The 23,054-nt window shown below is 40.3% G+C and overlaps 1 protein-coding gene across 2 annotated transcripts in view; it reads left to right on the top strand.

Moving 5' to 3' along the window:
• ZCCHC14 (zinc finger CCHC-type containing 14) overlaps window positions 1-21,296 on the top strand; it is a 70,616-nt gene extending 49,320 nt beyond the window's left edge. The window contains exons 3-13 of one of the 2 annotated variants that reach the window (XM_019535996.1): window positions 1,386-1,456; window positions 4,976-5,047; window positions 5,271-5,380; window positions 7,142-7,236; window positions 7,328-7,382; window positions 9,458-9,728; window positions 11,465-11,556; window positions 13,156-13,283; window positions 13,721-13,861; window positions 13,951-15,405; window positions 16,973-21,296. In XM_019535996.1, coding sequence (XP_019391541.1) covers window positions 1,386-1,456; window positions 4,976-5,047; window positions 5,271-5,380; window positions 7,142-7,236; window positions 7,328-7,382; window positions 9,458-9,728; window positions 11,465-11,556; window positions 13,156-13,283; window positions 13,721-13,861; window positions 13,951-15,405; window positions 16,973-17,028 — 2,546 coding nt within the window. In that variant the 3' untranslated portion in view covers window positions 17,029-21,296. The remainder of the gene's footprint in view (window positions 1-1,385; window positions 1,457-4,975; window positions 5,048-5,270; window positions 5,381-7,141; window positions 7,237-7,327; window positions 7,383-9,457; window positions 9,729-11,464; window positions 11,557-13,155; window positions 13,284-13,720; window positions 13,862-13,950; window positions 15,406-16,972) is intronic. The other variant, XM_019535997.1, reaches the window with a different exon arrangement.
• The last annotated feature ends 1,758 nt before the right edge of the window (window positions 21,297-23,054 follow it).

The raw sequence follows: 23,054 nt of genomic DNA, 5'->3' as shown, positions 1-23,054 counted from the left end.
CATTTGGACAGCCTTGATATAGCAGGTGCTATGTGGTGCCAGAACTTCTGCTGTCAGAACCGAGCATAGACAAGGTCTAAATAGTTGAGATGTAAACTGTTGGTGTCTTCAAAACCAACAGTACCCAATAATGTATTTTCAGGTGGCCAAATTAATGAGTTGCAGGCCATGATTGTTTCAGCTGGGAAGGACAGAGGAATGAGCTGCAAGTAAATGCTAGAAGAGCACTGCTTGAAATCCTACTTGAGAAAAATTTTAAAAATAACAATTTTTTGTAGCCAGATGCAGTTTTACTGTTCAGGTGCTTTGCACTGCAAATTTTTGACCTAGGATTTACATAGGAAACATACTATCAGGTCCTACTAGTGACACAACATGCAGTTTTGTTTGCCAGAGGCAAGGTAGTAGGGATTTGGGAGGTGGATTTTGTCTATAATCTACAAGCATTGCATCCTCTGCAGCCTCATCTGTTTAGACTCAGAATCCCAGGAACCATTTTACTTTGTTTTGGTTCAGTTTAATTGTTATCGCTTTTGAATGACTAAGCTAACTTAAATATCCTTTTTATGAAAAATCCTCTGTCTATAAGTATGCATATGTCTGTATGCCTAGTCAGCAAGCAGTGGAAATTGCTGGAGAGATTGCAAAGTGGTGAAATTAACTTCATAAAAGTCAAGATGGTAAAACCAGTACTTTTTACTTATCTGGAAATGTGAGTTAGGTTTCCATGGATCTAATATATCAAATATCTGAAGCTCGGAGTTACTGTAAATGTTTGTGTGTGATAGGCAGAGATGGTAGTAATGTGAGTTGCCTAACACTTTCCATTATAAGACTCTGTTGTCAATTAATTATAATGTAGTTGAACTTTAATTATTCAAGTAGAAAATTTCCAATTGTAGCTGAAATCAGCAAGAGCTCTGCTTGGGACTTAAGAAGTCCCTAAATGTTAAGTGCTCTGTCACTCTTAAATTAGTGGATAGTTTTAACAGATTTGGCTTTAATCACTCACCTCAGTTTTCCATCTTCAAAACAGAAGATTTCATTTGCCAGCATTACAGGGACATGGCAAAATTAAGCTGATGTTTTTTAAGCATAAGAAATGACGTATTTTATGTTCACCGCAACTTTTCAGTGGTGTGCAGAAACAAAGGTCTGGGCAGGTCTGCATTGAAAAATAATAACTGAGAGACGTATCAAAGAACTCTCCATTTATTGAGCATCATCCCTCCTGCACACTGAATGGGAGAAGCTTATTTTTGTGTTCCCCTTTGCTGCTGTACATCCAGTGTTCTCCAAATGGATTTTGGTGTCAGATGAGAATAATGAGTTTTCTCTGTTTAGAAACATCCTTATTCTTCTTCTTTCTTCCTTACTTTTAACAGTGAATGTTGAAAAGGTGGAACTAAAGGGACTGGCACACAAGAAAAATGAAAGAAATGAATATTCTTTTGAGGTAAGTTTTGAGGATTTTTTTTTCCTTATGGAGTGAGAGAGGAGACAAAAATATTTGCTGCATAAAGAAATCAGAACACTGAAAGGGAGCATTCACACCCAATGGACAGAGGACCCAGTGGGTGCATCTACACAAGATGCTAAATGTGCAGTAGACTAATCCTACTGCACATTAGTGTGTCACAGCAAAAGCCATGCTAATGTGGAGTAGAATTAATCTGCTGCACATTAGTGTCACAAAAAAACACATGCTGTGCATTCGGTTAGTACCTGTTGTTACAAATACTAAACTTGATGTGTAGTAACCACGGCACATTAATGAACATGTAGACGCACCCAGTTATCAGTAAATGGGTGTTTCTAGTGGAGTGCCTCAAGGACGAGTGTTAGGCCTGATCTGGAAGCAAATATAGGAAACAACTCCTGATACAACTTCTGAGTGGTCTAAAGATTGACAGAGTTGGCACTAAAGATGAGGATGAGTCAGGACACAGTGATCAGGAGAGATTGGTAAGCTGTGCCCCTTCAAACAAAATGCAGTTGAACACATCCAAAAGTAGAGTTAGACATTCAGAAACAAGGAAGGCAGGCCATGCCTACAGAGTGGGGTATAGTTGCAGGGGTGAGGGGACCTGTAACCTGAAAAGCAGTCACTGTGAAGAGCACTTAGGGTTCATGGTAAATGAACCAGTGAGCCCAAGCTTCCAGTGTGATGCAGTGGCAGAGGCTACTGCAGTCCTATGCGTAGACAGGTTAACAGAATAAAAGTTGAGAGGTTATTTGACCTTTCTGCCTGGGATTGGTGAGACTGATAGTGGAAACTTGCATCTGGTTCTGTTTGTTTCTTCAAATGAATGTTGAGAAATTGGAGCAGGTGCAGAAAAGGACCATAAAAATTAATCAGAGACTGGAGGAACAGCATTTTGATGGGAGAGATTTAAAGAGCCCAATCTGGTTAGTTTATCAAAAAAGAAAATTGATGGATGACACATACAGTGTGTTAGCAGTTTCGTGAAGAGAACAAATATAGTTCTACAGGGCTCTAGATAAAAAAGACATTACAAGAAAAGAGGCTGGAAACTGAAACCACACACATTCAGATGGGAAAAAGGGGCATTTTTAACAGTGAAGGTGGTTAACCACAAAATGCAAGAGGAAAGTGTGAACTCTCCACCTCCTTGCAGCTTTGTGAGGTTCTGTTTGCCATGCAATGAAGTTATCTTTGTTCAAATTGTCTCCAGGCCATAGTCTGGGAGGACTTGTATTAGAGTGCAAGGCCAATGTCCAAGTTCTGCTAGTGGCAAGAAGTTTTCTGCAGTCTAGTTCAGGGATGTGTGTTCTCCAATTCCTAACACAATACTATAGAGATTTTGCTGGTTTATAAAACAAAGACGCAAATCTGCTCAGGTCCCTTCCAACCCTACAAACTACGAAACTATAAAATCTTAGAAGATGGTAAAGAAAAGAAAATTTGAGAGAAAAAAGACTGCAAAATTTTAATTAAAATAACACTGACAAAAACATTGAGTTAAACATTAAAACTATTTTTAATTAAAATAACACTGACAAAAACTTTGAGTTAAACATTAAAACTATCACACAAGAGATGGTAGCATCAACAGAACTTGGTCTCCAGATGTGTAAGACACTGACTTTGGCACAACTAAGTATAATAGAAACTGTCCTGAACTTGGCGAATCCCATAAATGTCTCAAATGATATCAGAATTTGAGGGCATTTTTTTACGCATTTAAGAGAAGCAAGGTTTTTTTCAGTAATATCTTTTACTGGACCTCTGGCTATCACTTGTCTCTCTTATCTGTCACCTCTCTCAGCTATTCAGTTGGCCCAATAGAAATTATTACCAAAGAAATCTTGCTCCTCACATATTCCCTGGACTATCACAGCTATCACAGCACTACAACCTTACTACAACATGTGTATTTTTAAGTGCTTGTCCACTGAAGAGTTTTCTGAATATCACTTATTAACCAGTGCCATATATGTGAAGGGTGTTCTCCCTTCAAATGTCAGGTATAGTAATCAGAACTTCATAGGGAATAATTAATAGATATGTGTCCAGATAGAAATGTGATTTCCATTCAACACCATGTTGAGTGCAGTGTAGTTAAGTCAGTACATTGTACTTCATAGGGTTAAAACTTGATTGCTCCACATGCTGTTTTGAGACAATGGGGACAGGAAGCAAGTCTGACCAAACTGTTTGAAGGTTTCTTAACTACTTGTCCTCGCAGTCGTCAGTGCATGCAACAGCCTCGAAAATGCTGAAAATTATAAGAAGTTATCAAAACATAAAGCTATTTGAACAGATGTCAGCTGTTTGTATTATAAAACCGGAAAGAAAAAGATTCGCCTCTTTTTATATTTTGTAAAACAGCTCATGAAATTTGTAAGAAACTTATTAATGTAGCATGGGAGAAAGAAAAAACAGATGCTTTGTAGAACTAATCACTGCTTGGGCTCCTTATTCTTTTTTGTCTCTTGCTTGCTTGCTTGCTTTCTTGGTTTTGGTGCAACAACTCTGGGAAGAGGAAATTCCTCAATTATGTAATGTATTTTGAAATACTCTTCTCTTACCAGTATGTTTGGCACCATTCTGATGGCTGGAAAAGCTTTGTGTGTGTTTTCAGTTGTCATTGAAACTAGTGTCAGATGAGAAGATTGCTTCCTGGTTTTTAAAAACACAAAGAGAAGCTTTTCCCACATTTTAATGTTGAAGATTCACCTACTTTCCAAACACCTCAGACATTTCAGATCAGGGGATCTTTATGTTCAACAGTGAAATCCAGTCTTTGTGCTTCTTTGGCTCAGTTAAACCAGTCAGCTACCAACAGATGAATGCCTATGTACTTTTTGTGGGTAAAAAATGTAGTGACTTGTTCTACAAAAACAAGCTGGAAGAAAGGCTAATCTCTTTGCTTTTCTAGAACATACACTAGACATTATCTAAAGAGGGTGGATAGAAAAATAAGGGCAGGTTTCATTGTTCACACTCTCCTGTCTGCCCCCATGGGAAGTTTTGTTCAGATCCTCATCTTCGCATTACATATGGAGTTGATTATTTATAAATAGGCCCTGTTCTGCTATGGTTTGCTGTTCATATTGTGCCTAAATTGTACAAACCAGCTGTTTCAGTTAACAATAGGAAGAAAATCTTTTCTCCAGCAGTGAACAATCTGAGTGTTAGTGTTAACTTTTCCTGAAGCTGGCAATGGCTATACAAAATATAAAATACATTTTTAAGAACTCTTAATAGCTTTATAATGGCAGTGAATGGGAGTCAAGGAATGGAAAAGGGTACTTGCAGCCATGTCCAGAGTAGAAAATGAACAGTAGGAGTGTCACTGTGAAAAATGTTCACCATGTCTGTGCCACACATGAAGACAGTCCAAGCTTTCATCACCACAGCAGGCAAACTAACACCCCTGCTTGTTTCTGAGTCCAAACTAACTGGAGTTCTGCGTACTATTACTAAACCACTGCTTTTCCGCTTCTTAAGGTCTTGTGGTCTGATTCTTCGGTGACGTTGGTAACCAAATCTTCTGCTGAAGTGACTGAATTTATTTCAAAGGTAAAGGACTCCAAAAGTACTTTCACTTAAAAATGCTGGAAAGGTTTGGTCCTGTACATGAGTTTATTCAATGACATTTTGGAAGTGCTGCCAGTAAAAACAAATAGATTGAACATATAACTCGTAAACATATAACTCATAAGCTGCCATTCCTTGTTCTTCAAATGACAAGTAACACATCTTCATTCTTGCTTCTCCAATTTTTAATATCCTTCACCTTTAGCTGTCTCAGCTGTACCCAGAAGAAAACTTGGAAAAATTCATTCCTTGCCTAGCTGGTCCAGATTCATTTTACCTAGACCGGAACCACATGGACCTGGAATCGGACCTTAGGTAGGTTTCTACAACCTGGTTTTTGCTTGTCGCTTGGCTCCTTCTCCACATGGTAAAAAAAGAAACAAGAAGTGAAAACATATACATATTTTAAGCTACTTTGTAGAATCACACTTTCAGTTCTTTAAATATGATTGTCTGTATCGTGCTAATTTCAGTTCACAAAAGTTTTGCAGAGATGGGTCTTTTGTTTGGGAGTGACATGGTCACACTTCTGTGTTAAATTTCTGGAAGAATTAGAAGCATGTGGGGCTCTGCGTTAGAAACAACGGACTGACTAAGATGTTTAGACACTAATGTCTCTATCTAGACTAGATACTAAGCACTGTTTAAAAATACGGTAGTTAACACTTGTTAGTATACTTCCTAAACACTTCTTTTTACTAGTTAAGATATACATAGCATTCCTGTCACTGGTGGAGCTGCATGGGTGGATACTATTTTTCCAGAGTAAGAGACAGAAAATACATGGTTAGACTGTCATGGTAAATAGTGTCATTATTTTAAATAATCCCTCCTATATTTTAATGGTCACATTTAATTGATATGACTAAGGTGGAGTAACGGAGATGTCACATCTTTGTCACTGCTGTTGTTCAGCTAGCAAATTTTCTGCTAATCAGTATTAAGAGCAGCAGCCTATATTTATGTAGCAATGGTTGTATCTTTGTGACAGAAAAATAACTTAATTCTAAAATGCTAAATGCATGACCTAGAGAGCTAGTGAGATCTCCATCGCTGGAAGTTTTTAAGTGCAGGTTGAATAAATATTTGCCTGGAATGGTTTAGACAGGGCTGATTCTGCCTTCAGCAATGGGTTGGACTAGCTGACCCCTCAAGCTTCCTTCCAATCCTGTTTTTATGATTCTGTGACAAATTACAAATACCAAAGTGTATTGTTTGCAATTCCCACATTAGTGACTTTTCTCATGTCTCAGTTTGCTGTTAAATATGAAAATGAACAGTGAACTTTCAAGGTGGAAGCTGGAAGCATATATCTTATATGTGTAACTGAACTAACTTTTGACCCAACATTTTTTTAGAAGTTAAAAATATGAAGAGACAGTCCAAATTTTTTTGCTTGTTCTTCCCTTTAATGACTTATTGGATACTTTCAAAATACACAAATTTGGCTGATGCAAGAAGCCAAGCATATTAGTTAGCTTAATTAGAAAAACTCCAGTAATGGTCATATAACGTATGTTTATGCATTATATAATCCTAAAAGATTGCCAGCTTTATTTCCTGAGAGAGACACCAGTAAAAGAGAACACGTGACACCAGTTTTACAGCCTTTCTTTCCCATGCTGCCAAATGCTACGCCTCCTGTTTATCTGAAAGTCTGAACAATACTAGACAACTACATATTGTGGGCTTTAATTTCATGGTTTTAAGAGGAAGTGTTCAAGTTTATTCTTGCACATTGTCAGATAACTGCTTACTGTTCTAACCTCTTGTATTTATAAGTTTATCAACTCAGACTTTAATATATTAACTGGAATAGAGACAGCATAAAGGAACAGAATTGATTCATTTTGTTGGAAAAAGAGGTATATGCAGATTCCAGGTCCAGTTTATTTCAGGATTTTCTAGTATTCCTACTTTTAGCAAGGGGGAGAGGGATTTCTGATTGCTTTTTCCATTTTATAATCACATTTAGAATTTTATTTATAGGCTACCGTCTTTATTTCGTAGTCAGTTTCAGAACAAACATGATACAGGTTTGAGTGGTTTTTTTTTGTTTTTTTGATTAAAATCTAGGTATTTGGCATCATTACCTTCCCATGTGTTGAAAAATGACCATGTCAAAAAATTCTTCAGCACTTCATCTCTTTCCCAACAACTTCAAAATTCAAGTGAGTTTAAACCAAGAATTTAAAATGCATATATTATTGATGTAAATCAAGTAAATTGATGCCAATCAAACCTTGATTTCCCTGATTTTAGGTCCTGGCAACCCCTCCCTTTATAAAGTAGGCACTACGCTGGGTGCATCTGGAAGGTGAGATCCTTGATTTATATGTATTATGGAATTGTAACATTCCTTCACTTAGTTCTTTCTCTGTCCTTAAGAAGATTTTATGTATCTGGTTGAGCACCCTCACCCATATTCAAATGCAGAACTCTCAGCACTGGATCCTGAAAGATGTTGTTTCTTGGCCTTGTCTACCCAGAAGATTCTAGGGAATTTGGGTACCGTGGCACAGTTCTAACAGTATTATCAATTGTGGGAGTATGATCGACCCACTGGCATTTTTACATTGCATGCTTAAAAAAAAGTGAAGGGGTCAGATAGCATTCTTTGCAGTGAGAGAGACAGCAGCTGAATTTCTTTATCTTATTAAAGAGAAGACAAAGAGGCTATTTGAGCACAAGCTGTAGATACCTACCCAGGGAGCAAGACTTTGATCACAGCCTGTTCCATTTAACAGATAGGCTCCAATGGTTGAATGTTGAATTAGACAAACTCAGCTAAGAAATAAGGCATATTCTTTTAACAGTGAGGATATTTAACCATTGGAACAACCCTTCAGTGATCATGGTAGAGCCTCTATCCATCTTAAATCAAGATTGGATGTCAGTCTACAAGACATGCCCAAGCTCATAAAAGAATTAATTCAGAGAAATCCTAGGGGCCTGTGCTACACAGCAGGTTAGACAAGATGATCACAGTGGTCCCTTCTGTGAATCCGAGAATACCTGGTCTGAGCAGGGTTTTCCAGCATGGTCAGGCTATAACAACTAGCTTCCATCCATGGTTGGAGAGTCCTGTATGATCACTGATTTAGTCATAATTGTCTGACTGTTACCTTGTGTTCTGCTGCATGGGATGTATTCATCTGTTGCTTGTCCTTTACGTATATGATGAGTGCTGTCAGCCATGTCACGTCTTTACACGTGTGTACAGCGTCCAACACACTGGGATATCCCAAGCTAGCAGAGCCCAGCTGATTTGATCCTACAGGCCAAAGCTTGGACCATGGCGCTTTATGTGGGCTAGATATATCCACCTCCAGCAGCAGGACAGCAGCTCGGTGGCAGAGCTGGCAGACCCCCTGCATTGGTGCAGCTCCGGGACCCAGGGGGTGAACGTTGCTACCACTTGCCCCCTTTTGCCCTGCTGCCAGTTTTAATTGCCAGTGATGACTGAAGATCCTGAATGCAGTGGCGGGCAAGAGGTTGGGGGGAGCAAAGCAGTAGCAGGATTCACCCCCTGGGTTCTGGATCCATGCCAGTGCAGTGGCTCTAGCAGCTGTGATGACAAGCCCCATGGGCTGCAGTTTAACCACTCACAGGCAACCAGTTGGGCAGCCTTTCCTAAGCTATACCAGAATCAAGGTAGTAAATAACAATAGATGCAGCCGTAATTAAATAGTCACATCTTCCATAGCATAAATAGGTTTTTGTTAAAGGCCTGTTAGAGGTGTGGAATCACTGGGGGGCGGGGTTTCCCTCTTTGCTACATTAAAATAGCTCCCTGCAGGGTAGTGTTTCTCAAGCTGTGAGGCTGGTTTTCCTGGCGAAAAGATGTACACTTCTTCTTCCCAGGGAGTTTGAAGCCAGCCATGAGAAGTGAAGGAAAGAAATATTCCTGTCCTTTGCTTAGGACTTTACAATCCAGTAATGAGTTTTTTAATACTTGACAGGGGGTTCTTGTTTTCTTCAACTGAAAGTGGAAATACAGAGAAAAAATAATTTAAAAAAACCTCTGTTCCTCACGCCTAAAAACTATCCCACGGTTTATATAGTATATTAATAGCCCTTTGCCATCCTTGCTGAACCCACTTCTGAAAGAAGAGAAGAATGCAATATTTATTTTCTCTGAGGAGAAAGGGGAGAAAAGCTGTGCCAGAGTTGAAAACTTTGTTTTAACATTTGACATAAACTCCGCTGCTTTCATTGTTTTACCAGCGGAGGATTCCAGAGACATAAGTCTGTAACTTGGGCCCACCACCCTGGTTATTTGACCACAAAACTTGCCCTTTATTTTATTGGTGGGTGCATATGGCCACACTAACTGAACTTGGCATGACAGTAATTCATTGTGCTGAATCAAATTACTTTTCTGTTTTGCAGACCTGTATGTGGAGTAGCTGGCATTCAGTCTTCTCAGAATCACGTACAGCATTCAGCTGCTACTTCCGTTGCACTATCCCACTGCTCTCATTCAGGGAGTACTGGTCCATCATTGTCCTACCGTTCACAGATGGACACCTCTTCACCCATGTTAATGTCTTCCAGTCCGCAGGCCCCCCAGCCCCAGGAGCAAAATGGGATTTTAGACTGGCTCAGGAAACTACGGTTGCACAAGTACTATCCTGTCTTCAAACAACTCACAATGGAGAAGGTAGGTTGGTAGATTCAGTAGGACAACAGCATGTGTTTTTTAAAAATTGATATGTCCTGGAGCATGTAGATAAGAGAAGTGGTAAAACATCTGCATTTAGAATTCCTTGTTGTTTGCAGCTCGAACTGGGCAAGGTATTTGGAGGAATAATTTATTTGATGAAATTTGGCCTGTAGACTTAGATAACTTGATTGTTCAGAATTCTTTGGACACATGAAAATCTGGCTTATTTACAAACCATATACTTTTTTCTGCTTATGCTTTGCTGTACAATAGGTCACCTAGGCCACAGTGTATTACTTTTACTTCTGGATTGGTTGACCTCTTATTTGTACAAGCTTTGCTTATTAGATACATTTTAGGACAGATTCATGAACATTTCTTACCTGAGCCTTTATGCGTGTATGTCTGCATGCATGTTTGGCACCTTCATTTTCCACAAATGTCCTTTGGATGTTCAAGTAAAAATGGTCATGAATGACACTGAAGTGCATGGATTTTTAATTGAACATGTGGACTGATTCATGATACTTACCAAGCAGTATCTGACACAAGCATGTAAAATTAACCTCCTCCTCCTGCTGTATTTTAATCTTGAACGCCCTCTGGTGGATTAAATTCAGATTTTAATTCTTTGAAGTCATGGCTCTGAATTTCAGTGATTTTTGCCTCTACCCCATGTTGTGAAAGATATTAATTGAATAAGCATAGTTTGAGGCTGCAATCTTCTTACGTCATTGTTCTCATTCAGAAATGGAAAATCTGTAATGTCAAAACTGCATATTTTAATGTGGTGAGTTTTTCTTTTCAAACAAGTACTCTGCTTATCTTGGTTTGTATAGTCTGTTAAAAAATATTTGCAGTAGATTTGGAACTATGATGAACTCTGCTCTAGATGTGAGAGTCAATTGATTTCTGTATTAAATGGCAAAGTCAGGAAAACTCGGTTACAGTTTAATTTTGAATAACCAGTGGATTTATCTCTTGTGTACTGAGACTCAGCAGGAATCAGAATAATGTTTCAGCAGCAGAAGAGTATCGGCATAAATCAAAACCTTTTTTGACAAGTGATAAGTGAAACGAATGGAGCAAAACCTGCCCCAGTCTCCAATGAATCCATTTCTCACTACTAGGGAGGGGAGCCCTGCCTTCCCACAGGCAAGAGGTGGGGAGTAGAAGGGTGGAGATGATCCCTTGCATGATAGATATTAGTTGTTACAACTGCTCTTCCTTGGGTTACCAGGAGAGCCAGGTGCATCAAGTACTCACAGGAAAGAGGAGTGCCAGGAATTTGTGTTCTTAATTTGCCCTTTATCTTTCCCCCAGGTTGGCAAATTGCTTGTACCTAATTTTCAAGTTCCCAAACCATGTTTTCTGTATGCTCTTCCATCCTTGACGCTATCAAATAAGTATTAAAGATCCTGGGGAAGAATCCTTGAAATTTTAGTTTGGTGGGTAGGATCCACTGGACCAGAACTTTGTTTAGTTCATTTTTTGACACAAAGATGTCTTTCAGTGTCCGTGTAGACTGTTCTTTTTATTGTGAGTGACTGACATAGGCTACTGATACTTTGAAACTGGAACAGAATTTCATAAAAGGCATGTATTTTGGCAAGTCTTAAAGATGCATCTCAGAAATGATATTCCTTGAATGTTTGAGCGTACAAAAAGGTCATTTGAAATGGATGTAAGCATATTGTGTGCTGTAAAGTGAACTCCATCCTTTCTCCTGTAAGTTTCTGAGCCTTACTGAAGAAGATCTGAATAAATTTGAGTCCCTCACCATGGGAGCAAAGAAAAAACTCAAGACACAGCTGGAGCTGGAAAAGTAAGTTTGTGCATGTGTGTGTTGGGGTAAAGATTGTCTATTTTCTCAGCTTGTGAGGTAAGGTATTGTACAGCTTAGAACTCGGACAGAACAAGGAGCAATGGTCTCAAGCTGCAGCAAGGAAAGTTTAGGTTGGATATTAGAAAAAAACTTTCTTACAAGGCGGGTAGTAAAGCTCTGAACAGGTTACCCAGAGAGGCTGTGGACTCTCTGTCCTTGGAGGTTTTTAAGACCCAGCTAGACAAAGCTTTGGCTGGGATGATCTAGTTGGGGCTGGTCCTGCTTTGAGCAGGGGGTTGGAGTAGACGACCTCCCAAGGTCCCTCCCAACCCTAATTTTCTATGATCCTACAAACTCTGGAGTTGTAATCCCAGGTTTACAGTGGTTTTTACTATGAAGGCAGAGCAAATTAATAAGCCTGCAAAGATTCTGCACTTGTAAATTTAGATACTACTTATCTTTCTCATAAGAGTGGTGAAGGGTTAATTAGTAAAGAAAAAAAAACACTTTGGAAATGTGGATTACTATGTAACATTTATTACTTTATTATTAGGTACTCAAAGCTCATAAGCACCTAAAAGAACAAGTGAACTCAGCTTTAAAGGGACATTTAATTTAATCCTAATGTAAACATATTTCTTTACTTATGCAACTGATATCTTCTTAAATTACTGTTATTGGAAGAATTTACAAGATCTAAACTACCTGTTACTGTTTGCGTTCTTTATCTGCTACTTGCTTGTTTCCGGTTTTGTACCTGGCCGGTACTTAAGCATTTGCGTGAAGGCACAGTAGGCCAAGGTATACTGCTCAAGAGAGACACGTTCCTTCCTGAGCAGCGGCTTGGACTGTAGGTTTAGAACTGCAGTCTCCCCTTTGTTGACAGTGAACAGGCACACTTGTGAGTAGGAGATTTGCTCCCAGATTGGGGATGGAATATGCCCTGTATTTAGCAACTAATCTTTTAATTGTTTCATTATAAACTTGCATGCAGACTCACTCAGTGGCCAAATGTTCTCGCTTTCAGGAATGATGCTTTTTCTATCCTCTGTTCTCCCTCCCCCATCCTCTCTTTCTCTGTATGTTTCTTTTTCACTCTGCATTTCTTCCCTGCGGAAACTCCCCCTTCATCTCCTCTACCTTCAGTCTCCTTCAGTTCCCCATCCTGGCTAATAGAATGATCTGTGCCCATATAGTTAGAGGCATAGTGAAGTTTCATCTTCCAGCTTTGGGGCTACTCCTTAAATGAGTTAAATATGGACGGGAGGGAGTTCCCATATCTGAGTCAGGCTGTCTGCAGGCTGAGAAAGACATTACTCCATTGGTTATTCTCGCTTTACATGTGGAATTTTAGTTAGAACTGAGAATCTATGGAACTGAGATCTATGGAATAGAAAAATGCCATTTGAAGCATATAAATGCACTAGTTTGCATTAACTGATGTTCCCTTTTCTCCTCTTCTTCAATCACTGCCTTTGAATTAATTAACTAATGTATTAGTTGTACAGCTGTAGATACGCGTGTACTAATGTACATTTGTATTAATTCATTTGTATTAACTAACATTTCTTTTTCTTTTCTCCTATATTGGCTGCATAGGGAGAAATCAGAGAAACGGTGCCTAAATCCAACAGCACCTTCTTCGGTTACTGGCAGTGGTGTGGCTAGGGTCCCTCCAACTACTCACATAGGGCCTCTCCAGAATATTCGTGGGAACCATGCTGCAGGTAAATACACAATGTAAAGAACAGTGCACTGCTGCCAGGGTCAGGCTGGGTATCTTATGCACAATAAAAACTCATGGCTTTGCTGCTCCAGCCCCAGATTAGAACTGACTTGCTTCATGTGTTCTTGGCCTTTGTGATCTCTGATGATTGAAAGATCTTATTCCTGGGGATATTTGAGTGATGAAGATGTAATTGCAGTTCCATGGTTTGCATATGAAGTGCTGGTTTTGCTGGTGACTAACCATTGGTTCTCTGGACTTGTATTCCCTGGGCCAATATGAAGCCCTATGAGGCTGAAGCATTCCGGTGTATTAATGGCCATGGTGTTGTGAAAATACCCATCAGCTGCAGTGTTGTAACTAGGCTTTTGGTACCCAGATGACAGTTCTGCCATTAGTTTTCATGTTTTCCCTGATTTATCACATGTTTGTTCCTAGAGCTGCGGGTAGATGTGGATCAGCCAGCCCACCCTCTGCCCCGAGAAGGCAGTTCTTCTGAATACTCCAGCTCCTCTTCCAGCCCCATGGGGATCCACACCAGAGAGGAAAGCTCGGACAGTGCTGAGGAGAATGAAAGGCGTAAGGGAAAGCAAGCAAAACTTCTGTTTGCATTTGATCTGCCTTGTCTGGCAAGGCAGTTGTATTTATAGATCTGTTTCTGCCTCTAGGTTTAGAGATACACTTGGATGGTTCAGAAAAGGAGAAACCTGTGATGTTACTGAATCATTTTACATCCAGTTCGGCCCGACCCACAGCTCAGGTTCTACCAGTGCAGAACGATGTTGGCTCCAATCCATCTGGCCACCATACCTTGTCAATGCAAGTGATGCCAGCAGCCTCTACCCACATCACTCCTAGTCGAATGCTGAATTCAGTGCATAAATCAGAGCGTGGAAATACAGAAATGAAGCTCCTTTCACTTCTGTCTTTAGAAGAACGAAATAAAGTTTCACCTGGACCCAGAAGCAGCATGAAAATGGAAAAGAGCTTTGGGAATACAGTGGTGGATGTGACGCCAACCTCATCTCCTCATCAGCCTCTGCAAGTGCTCTCAGGAGTTCCGGAAAACAATTCACCTGCGTCTACAATTAACTTTGGTCATCGGACCAAAGTTGTGCACGCTTCAAGTCTGGACCGAGTGATAAAGACATCCCAACAGCCAGCACTAATTGTGGAAACGAGTACTGCTCCCACCGTGACATCCAGCACAGTCTTCCAAATGGCTCGTCCACCCATGAAGCTCTTGGTAGCTTCTTCGGTTCCGACTGATTCTGCCATTGCTGGGCAGACATCCTGCTCCAGTAATATGCAAATAACTATGTCCCCTGCAATAATAAATCCCCGAACTGCTCTCTATACAGCCAACACCAAAGTTGCCTTTTCTGCAATGAGCAGTATGCCAGTGGCCCCAATGCAAGGCAGCTTCTGTGCGAACAACAACACTGCCTCTTCCAGCAGCCATCCGTCCACGTCATTCACAAACATGGCAAACTTACCCAGCTGCCCCGTACCCAGTTCTAGCCCCACACTGTCATCAGCTGCTGAGAACAATTTCTATAGCAGCAGTAGCAGCAGCAGCAGTAGCAGCAGCAACAGCAGCGGTGGATCTGCAGGGAACATCCCGGTACCAAATCAGAATCACCATCACCACCACCACCAACAGCAGCAGCAGCCTCCTGGCTGCATGGTGTGTAGCTCCTGTGGATGTAGTGGGAACTGTGGCTCAAGTGGTCTGACTGTCAGTTATGCGAACTATTTCCAGCACCCGTTTTCAGGGCCTTCAATGTTTACTTTTCCATTTCTGCCCTTCAATCCTTTGTGTAGTAATGGCTACATCAACACGCAGCAGTACAACAGCAGCACAACCTTCCCAATGGTTCACTCTCCTTACAACAGTGGTTTAACCCCAGACTCTGTCATGAGCGGGCAGTCCACGTTTGCAGTACCACCCATGCAGAACTTTATGGCAGGGACAGGGGGAGTATACCAGGCACAGGGAATGATGGGAACCAGCAATGGTTCAAACCACAAAAAAAATGGGAACCTCTCCTGTTACAACTGTGGGGCCAGTGGTCACCGAGCTCAGGACTGCAAGCAGCCACCAATGGATTTCAATCGGCAAGGTAAGAAACTGGTGCTGATGTGGGGATGTCTGTGTGCAGAGCTGCAGCTTCATGTGAATGGGAGTTTCCATGCAGTTGAGGGACCACTGAATCTAATGGTGATAGCTTTTCTTAATACCAAGTTTTTCATAATCGCAGACAAGCATCCGGTTCTTCGAAGCCCTTTTCTTCTAAGGGATGATGAACTTTTGGGCTAACTTCATAGAAATGGTATTTACTTTGGTGCACAGAACCAACACCAGTTTTATGCCTAACTTAAGCCCTGTTGTGATGACTTAACTGGAACACACATGTGAGTGTCTTGCCTTGGACCCCTGTTGAGAATTAATTGGTCTATGAAAAAAGGAAGAAGTGCAGTGTCTTCATCTGACCTAGTTGTTGCTGCTGACACCATCTGTCAGTTCAGCCCCAAGTCATCCTTTTATTTTTGAATATGAGGTTATCCCAGAAGTTCATAAAATATTTTAAAAAATAAATAGAAGCCATCATTTTAACCAGCTGTGCATATCCCTTTGACAGACAAGGTTCTTTGGGTAAATGTGATATCCTTTATTAGACGAACTAAATAGTTGGAAAAATTGTTCTTTGCAAACTTTCGGGTACAAAAACCCTTCTTCGGGCAGAGGGAGAGACATCCCTTTGAAGGACTTGAGTCAGAGTCGGTGGAAATGCACATTCCATAGTGTGTAGACTCTGTCATAGGAAAGCCTTCTCAAGAGATTTAAAATCCTTGAGCCAGGGCAGACACATTTGGGAGTAAGATATTGCCATACCAGGAGTATATTCAGGTCATAGCTCTCTTTTTTCTAGATGTATTGGTTAAAATATTGTACATGTAGTATTGCCTGGCAGAATAAAATGCAAACTTTTGGCTAGAATTGGGGAACTAAAACGATAGATTTCAGATCATCTTGGGTATGGCCCATGTCTGTGTTTGTATTGTATAGCCATTATTGGGGTGGGCAATTATTTTGCGCAGAGGGCCGCTTACTGAGTTTTGACAAGCCATCAGGGGCCGCATGACAGGCAGCCCAGGGCAGATAAATATGAATTTTCTAAATTTTTTAGGGGCCCTGTGGGCCAGATAGAATGGCCTGGTGGGCTGCATTCCGCCCCCGGTCCACATTTTGCCCACCCCAGGTTCAGACCATTTAATAATAGACCCCGAGAGGCAATACAGAAAATTAGTACTGTTCTTAGGCCATAATATTTTGATAATGGCAGATTAGAAGAATGTGAAAGTGTCCTAATCAGGCCCAGGTCAGAGAAGTACAGTAATGCAGTTTAAAGCTGCAATTCATCATTTCTTTTTAATCTGTTTTGAATGACTTTGGCTCTTGAAATTGCATTGCAGCTACTGCATCTTGTCTTCTTTTTGTGTGTTGCTGTATTTTTACTTCCCACTCCCCCTGCTGGTACTAAGACATCTCCCTGACAGGCATTTCCTGTAGCTTCATAGTGATGAGATTAGCTACTAGTTTTATTCTGCAACCTATCTTTTCAAGTAGATTTTTAAAATGTTGTGGACTTGACTGCTTTCTTTTTTCCCTTTTTTCCTCTCCTCCAGGTACATTTAGGCTGAAATACTCTCCTCCATCTGAAAGTCTCGACTCCACAGACTGACATTTTCTCTGGCAAGAAAACGCTGTAAGCCATGGAGATATAAAGACATTTAAATACAAAACTGAGACGTCCAGTTGCTGTTAAGCTTAATGTATTTTTAATCCAAAGGTGCTTTACTTTACTAGACTAGGTAGAAAATCTAGCTTAGGGGTGCAACAAACCCGTTTTTGATTGCCAAAATTCAAGCTTGGATCTTGGTGTTGGAACTTGCCTAGTACGTATCATGTGACTGATGCGTGCAGGACGGCAAGTGAAGGTGGCCAACTATGTTTTCTGTGGCAAATACAAAAAACAGAAGAAAAACCCTACGCTTTTTTTTTTCTTTTCTTTTCTATTCTTTTTGCTGAAGAATGTTGCCATATTTGGACCTTCCAAGATGAAATGCATAACTCCAGGGCAGCTACGTTGCGATGTGAGATGAGAGCCGGAGGTTGAAGGTACGAGTGGCCATTCACCAGAGGGCCTTTGACCACCCCTGGGCTAGGTAAAATGTCTACTTTTTTTCAAAAGTGATCAGGCACTAATCTCTGGGATTTTTAAGGATTGCACTACAGAAGAATGTAAAACTATTCAAGCTTTCTGCACTTTTAGCAGACCATGTCGCTCTGAGACCAGTGCAAGAGGCAAAGAAGTTCCAACTTTTAAAATTGGCACCAGCAGGCTATGTGACTTATATAAAAATCCTGAGTAATTTTCTCCTTTCCCCTCCAAAAGAAGACACACGGCAATTCCAGTTCCTTCTGGAAACAACCTTCCTCTTCACCATCACCTTTGCTACTAGACAGTGCTGGGTTACCAACAGCTGAATAAACTTAGTTTCCAAGGGTCCATGTCCGAGAGACTCCAGAGTCATTAAGACTTCAAGAATACAGATGTTCTTCTTTTTTTTTTCCTGTAACACACAAAACAGCTTTTACGCCCTGTAACTGTATATAGGTCTCTTTCACAGAAACCTTATCTTGGTTTTGTAAATGAATTTTAAACCATCCTAAAAAATAAACTCTGGCAGCAGAGTTTGCAAGCTGTTGCTTTACCTGATAGAACAAAACTTTGACTCCTACCCCGGGGCTTCAGCTACAGGATTCAGTGGTGGTAGAAGTCAAACATGTAAAAGGTAGTAACTTCCATAATTGTCAAAACATTGAAGGATTTACTGTCGGCCTCCACTGTTGCAGTAGATTGTAGATTGCCTTGGGGTTAACTACCTAGAATACAGAATTGTGAGGCGGCAAATTAAAATTGAGACTTGGGAGGTAGCCAAACCAAGCTCGTGTTGCTGAATTGAAACGGTGTAGTCCCGTCTTGATGAAGGAACACGCAAATCCTCCTGACTTGCCCAAGGAGACACAGGCCTGAAACGCATAGCGATCTTTGTGTACTCAAACCTAGAAGACGACATTAAAATCTGAGGTCTTGCTTATGCTGGGAATTGCTTTTCCACCACTGTAGCCACACCAGTGTAAAAAGCATTTGTGCTGATGCAATGTACAGCACTTCTTATGCTGGGGCAAAGCTTCTCAAGGTCAATGAGACCTTAGCTACCGAAAAGTTGGTTTGAGCAGCTAATGCAGTAAGTTGTCCGTCAAGCTTTTTCTGGAAACGTTAGTGAGAATTTGAAGGTGTGGGCCATTCTTCAGTTCCATTTGCTCAAAATGGATGGTCGGCCTCATCGTGAAGCGCCAGCAGGTTAGGGCAGCGCGATAAATTAGTACCGCTGAAGAACCACTGTCACCTGAGGCGACAAGACACCAACCGTGTTCCAGGTAGATTATCTTTGGAGGTCATACCATTTTTTTTGGCTTCATGAAAACCAAAGTCTAAAGCTGTGTAACATTTGGTTTAAAAAGAAAATCTGTTCTTTCTGATTTCTATGCAATTCGGGAGCTCCATATTTCTGTATCCTTAAAAGGTTCAGTTCACACTACACAGCATTGCTTGCAATATTGGAAGTTATGTTTGCTATGCCTGTATTGTAAGGAGGTTCGCGAGCAACGTTCAGACCTACAACAGTAAAGTGATGAAAACTGACAATGCAATTTACTTTGCCTTAATGAGCTTGAGACAATAGGAGGAACAACCTGTCATGCTGTGTTACATTAAAGGACACTTGCAGTTTTCACTTAAAATGTTTACTATTTAAGATTTTGAGGGTCTCTCCAGTGGCCTGGAACATGTGCTGAAAGCCAAACTTTAACATTTTTTCACTTTTTTAAAACAATATTTTAAAACTGAACTATATTTAAATAAACTGTATTTCACCAGACATGCAAGTATTACAAACCCTCACAAAAGACCGAACAATGAGAGCAAAAAACTTAATATTTTTCTGTGATATTTTGCTTTAGTGGCCATGGCTGGGAGCATAGTCTGGTCTAATATTCATCAGAAAGTCAAAAGGGTCACCAGGAGTATGAAACTAAGACTGAACTCTTGTTCAGCAAACTTCTTTAAAAAACATTTCATTCCTATGTTCAAAAGAGTCTTCAGGATTGCTTCCTCTATGTAAAGTTAAGGCTGATGTTTCCTCAAGGGGCTTATGTGCACTTACATTTTTTAAATTGCTAAACCTGATCTTAAAGTCAGCTTGTATTTAGAAGTGTGAGTAAATTGAAGGGACATGCACTTAATGCACAGGTACTTGTTTGAAGAACCAGTACTGTTCTGAGTTTTCCCTGAATCAAAAGGAGGTGTAGCTTCACATATGTTAGTGCAGTATGTTTGCTTTGTACTTAGAACAACTGAAGCTGGTGAGCCTATACGGAGCACTTTAGATACATAAAATGATTATTAATCCATTTTTAAAAAGGCACAAATCCTTCTGTTTTCCTCTGTCTTCTCCCTAGTTAGGCAGCTAGGCTCTGGAATAGCAGTTCCAGTCTCAGGAACTGAAAGAACCAGCTCATAAAACCTATTCTTGTAGGTACAGATATGGAAAATACTCAGAATTAGCTGTTTGTTCATACCTTTGTCCTGCAAGTATAAACATGATTAACTCTCTAACTGGATTCCACTGTAGGGTAAAACCAGTGGTTTAAAAATGCAAAACAATAGGGTGAACCTTGTTGTTTTTTTGCAGCATAAGAATTGTGGGGTGGATTATAGCTCTGTCTTTATTTTGGAGGAGTAAATGGTGCATAGTGAAGTTTCAGAATTGTCTTTCTGATGTGTGACGTATTGGGGAAGTAGAATAAAATTAACAACACTTGTTCAGAAATTCAGCTGCAGAGGCAAATTCACGCTCATGCTGGACACTAAACTAAAGGAGGTTCAACCAGGAAGTTGTCTTACCAAGTGGGGTATTTTAATCATTGGATTCTGTAGTAAATTTTCCCAAAACGCTACATCAGCTTTCATATTTTGTGAAATTTCCCAAGCAGCTTGTAAAACACAACTGCTAGCAGCCTGCCAGGAATCAAGTGAAATGGCGATATAAACCAACCCCTCTTCCTCTTGCCTCCCCTTGCATTTCATGCCCTTTATTGCTTGCTGATTTTGTGGTGATGATACCAAGGTATCGAAAACCTTAGTTCACTGTATTTGGCAGAGAAATTAGAAAATTAAAAAAAACAAGTGAGCAGAATGCACTCCCCCACCCCAAACGATTGGTTTTTGCCATTACTTTTACAGCAATCTTGGTCCCAAAAAGCATGTAGTGGAAGGCACTAATGCTCAAAGCCATGCATTCTGGGTTCTCCAGACTTTCCTTTTCAGTTGGGGGAACATTTGGAAAGTCTCAATAAATGTAAATGCTTGCAATAGTCTATAGAAAACCATTTTTGTTTGTTGAGGCCAAAGGTAAATGTTACTACATCAGTACTAGAGGAGGTGGCTACCAATATCCAAATGACTTTATCTGTGTCATAACAAACCCTTGGGACTACCTGTTGTCTCTGTTAAATTTTTAGGTAGGTGAGAAATGTTTTGGTACTGAAACAGCAAAATCCTGTGTGTTTTGAAGTGCAGATTAACAGCTTCTTTTGGAGGTAACTTTCCATTAGGACTGAAGGAAACTCCTACTCCCATTTGAGCCATTTCTTTTACTTCAGTCAATTCTAGTATTACAAATTGTGCATGTAACTTTATAAATATTTTAAATAGTTTTGTAAATATTTAATATCAGCTAATTTGATTTTGAACTGTAAATGTCAAGTATTCTGGTATTGGGATTTTTATGTTTTATTATACTTTGTTAAAGGTAAAATTGTACATTTTTAGAATGTTTTTATCTGAGTAAATTTAATGTATGGAAAATAAAAAGTTAAACAGTGCTTAAGCAGCATTTCTTTATTCTTTTAGGCTTCTCCAACTCGAGCAGGTAAGTACCAGAAATAAACCATACAGGTAAAAGGCAGGGTGGAGGTGCACCTTTCTTAACAGGTAAAGTTCTCTTTAATCCAAGTCACTGGCTGAGGGCTGTCACCACATCTATTTGCAGTTGCTGTTCTCTAGAACCACTGCAGCTGAGTCAAGGGCATTCAAGGCTGTCCTGCAGATTATGTTGAGCCCTTGATAATGTGGGCCTTTGTGTGGTAGGCTGCCTGTTGTCCTAGTCACCAGCGATTCTGTGGTGAGCATTGGCTGTAACTGTCCCAGGATGCAGGCAGGATTACAATGCCGGTCTCCAGTGGCCAAAGACCAGGAATTACTAAGCACATCTTCAAAATTTGAGAGCAGCCACTTTAAATCCCAGTTCTGTTGCACTGTGTTCTTACGGTAATGTATACAGAAGCCACTGAGTGATTTCCTGCCAGAGATGTTCCTTTGAAAGGCTGCAGTTTTAAATTGCTGCAGGTCTGAATTCTGCTATCCACACTGCTGTTTTAGTACCATACTAGTCAGTCTCATCTGGACTACTCAGCAAAGATGGCTTAATAGCACTTAAATCCATTATGCTTTTAAACCATTCTGTTCCTCCAACTAAACTCCAGCAATTTAGATTTCAGCTTTGAACAGAAAGCCAGCTGGAGATTCTTGAATGACAGGAAGGTCTTGATCGAAAAGCCATGGGCTAGGACGTGTGTGCTCCCCCTAGAAACCATTTACTATCAGACACAAGTCCCCTTGGGTAGCTAATTATTATCCCTTTATTACAATTACACAATACATCCTTCCCCACTCTAAAACAGCAGTAGGGCTGGTTTAGGATGGCCACATACCTCCCTTATTTCTAGCTAACACTCACTCCTCTTAGGTTCGTGCCTGGATGTTCCACTCAGCACTTATTTCCATACTATTCAGTGTCCTGAGCGTCACTAGAAATTATTCATCTGACCTGGGACCCACCACACAGACATCATTCAGCCATGCACTGAAACAGGTGGCATTTGTCACTACTGTCTCCCCTTCTGCTAATGGATGTTTAAGGCAAGGAAGTCTATAAATAACCACTCAAGCTGCAATTAAGTGGGGATGTAATCCATCCATTTCAGCACTGTATTAATTTTAAAAAAAAGCAACATTTGTACAGGAATCTCAGTCATCGAACACAGTAGTTACAAGAATGGCTGTCAGTCTCAAGTGAAACCATGATTTTACATAAACCAAACTATAAAAACATAGGACAAGCTGCACTGAAGAATTTACGCTGAAGTAAAAACACAATGAACATTTAAAAAAAAAAATGAAAAAAAAAAGTTAGAAATAAGCACTGAACAAGATGCATGCAAAAAGGTGTCAGCGGATACAAACCGTACACCTTATTGATCTAGAGTGCCAAGATGCAGTAGTATTGCTTCTTTCCCACCCGCCCCCAATTATAGCAAGTTAATGTTCAGTAACAGCTGCTATTAGTTCATGGATGTGTGTCATACAAGGATAACTCTTATTCAGTCTGTTACACTCCACTTTACAACATCAACTCTAGAGGAAGGACAGTGATCCTACTTGAGACATTCCTTCTCCACAGGATGAGCCGCTATTTATAGTGACAACAGCAATGCCAAGATTTTTCAGCCACATGCAAGTGGCGAGAAACTTCAATGATGGGATGACCATTTGCTCCCAACGTGAAATGCTTTTAAAACAGA

The sequence above is a fragment of the Crocodylus porosus genome, unplaced genomic scaffold, assembly GCF_001723895.1.
Source record: "Crocodylus porosus isolate Cpor-Errol unplaced genomic scaffold, CroPor_comp1, whole genome shotgun sequence".
Taxonomy (NCBI): domain Eukaryota; kingdom Metazoa; phylum Chordata; order Crocodylia; family Crocodylidae; genus Crocodylus; species Crocodylus porosus.
The sequence above is the reverse complement of the archived record's forward strand: the minus strand, read 5'-3'. Positions and strand labels throughout refer to the sequence as shown.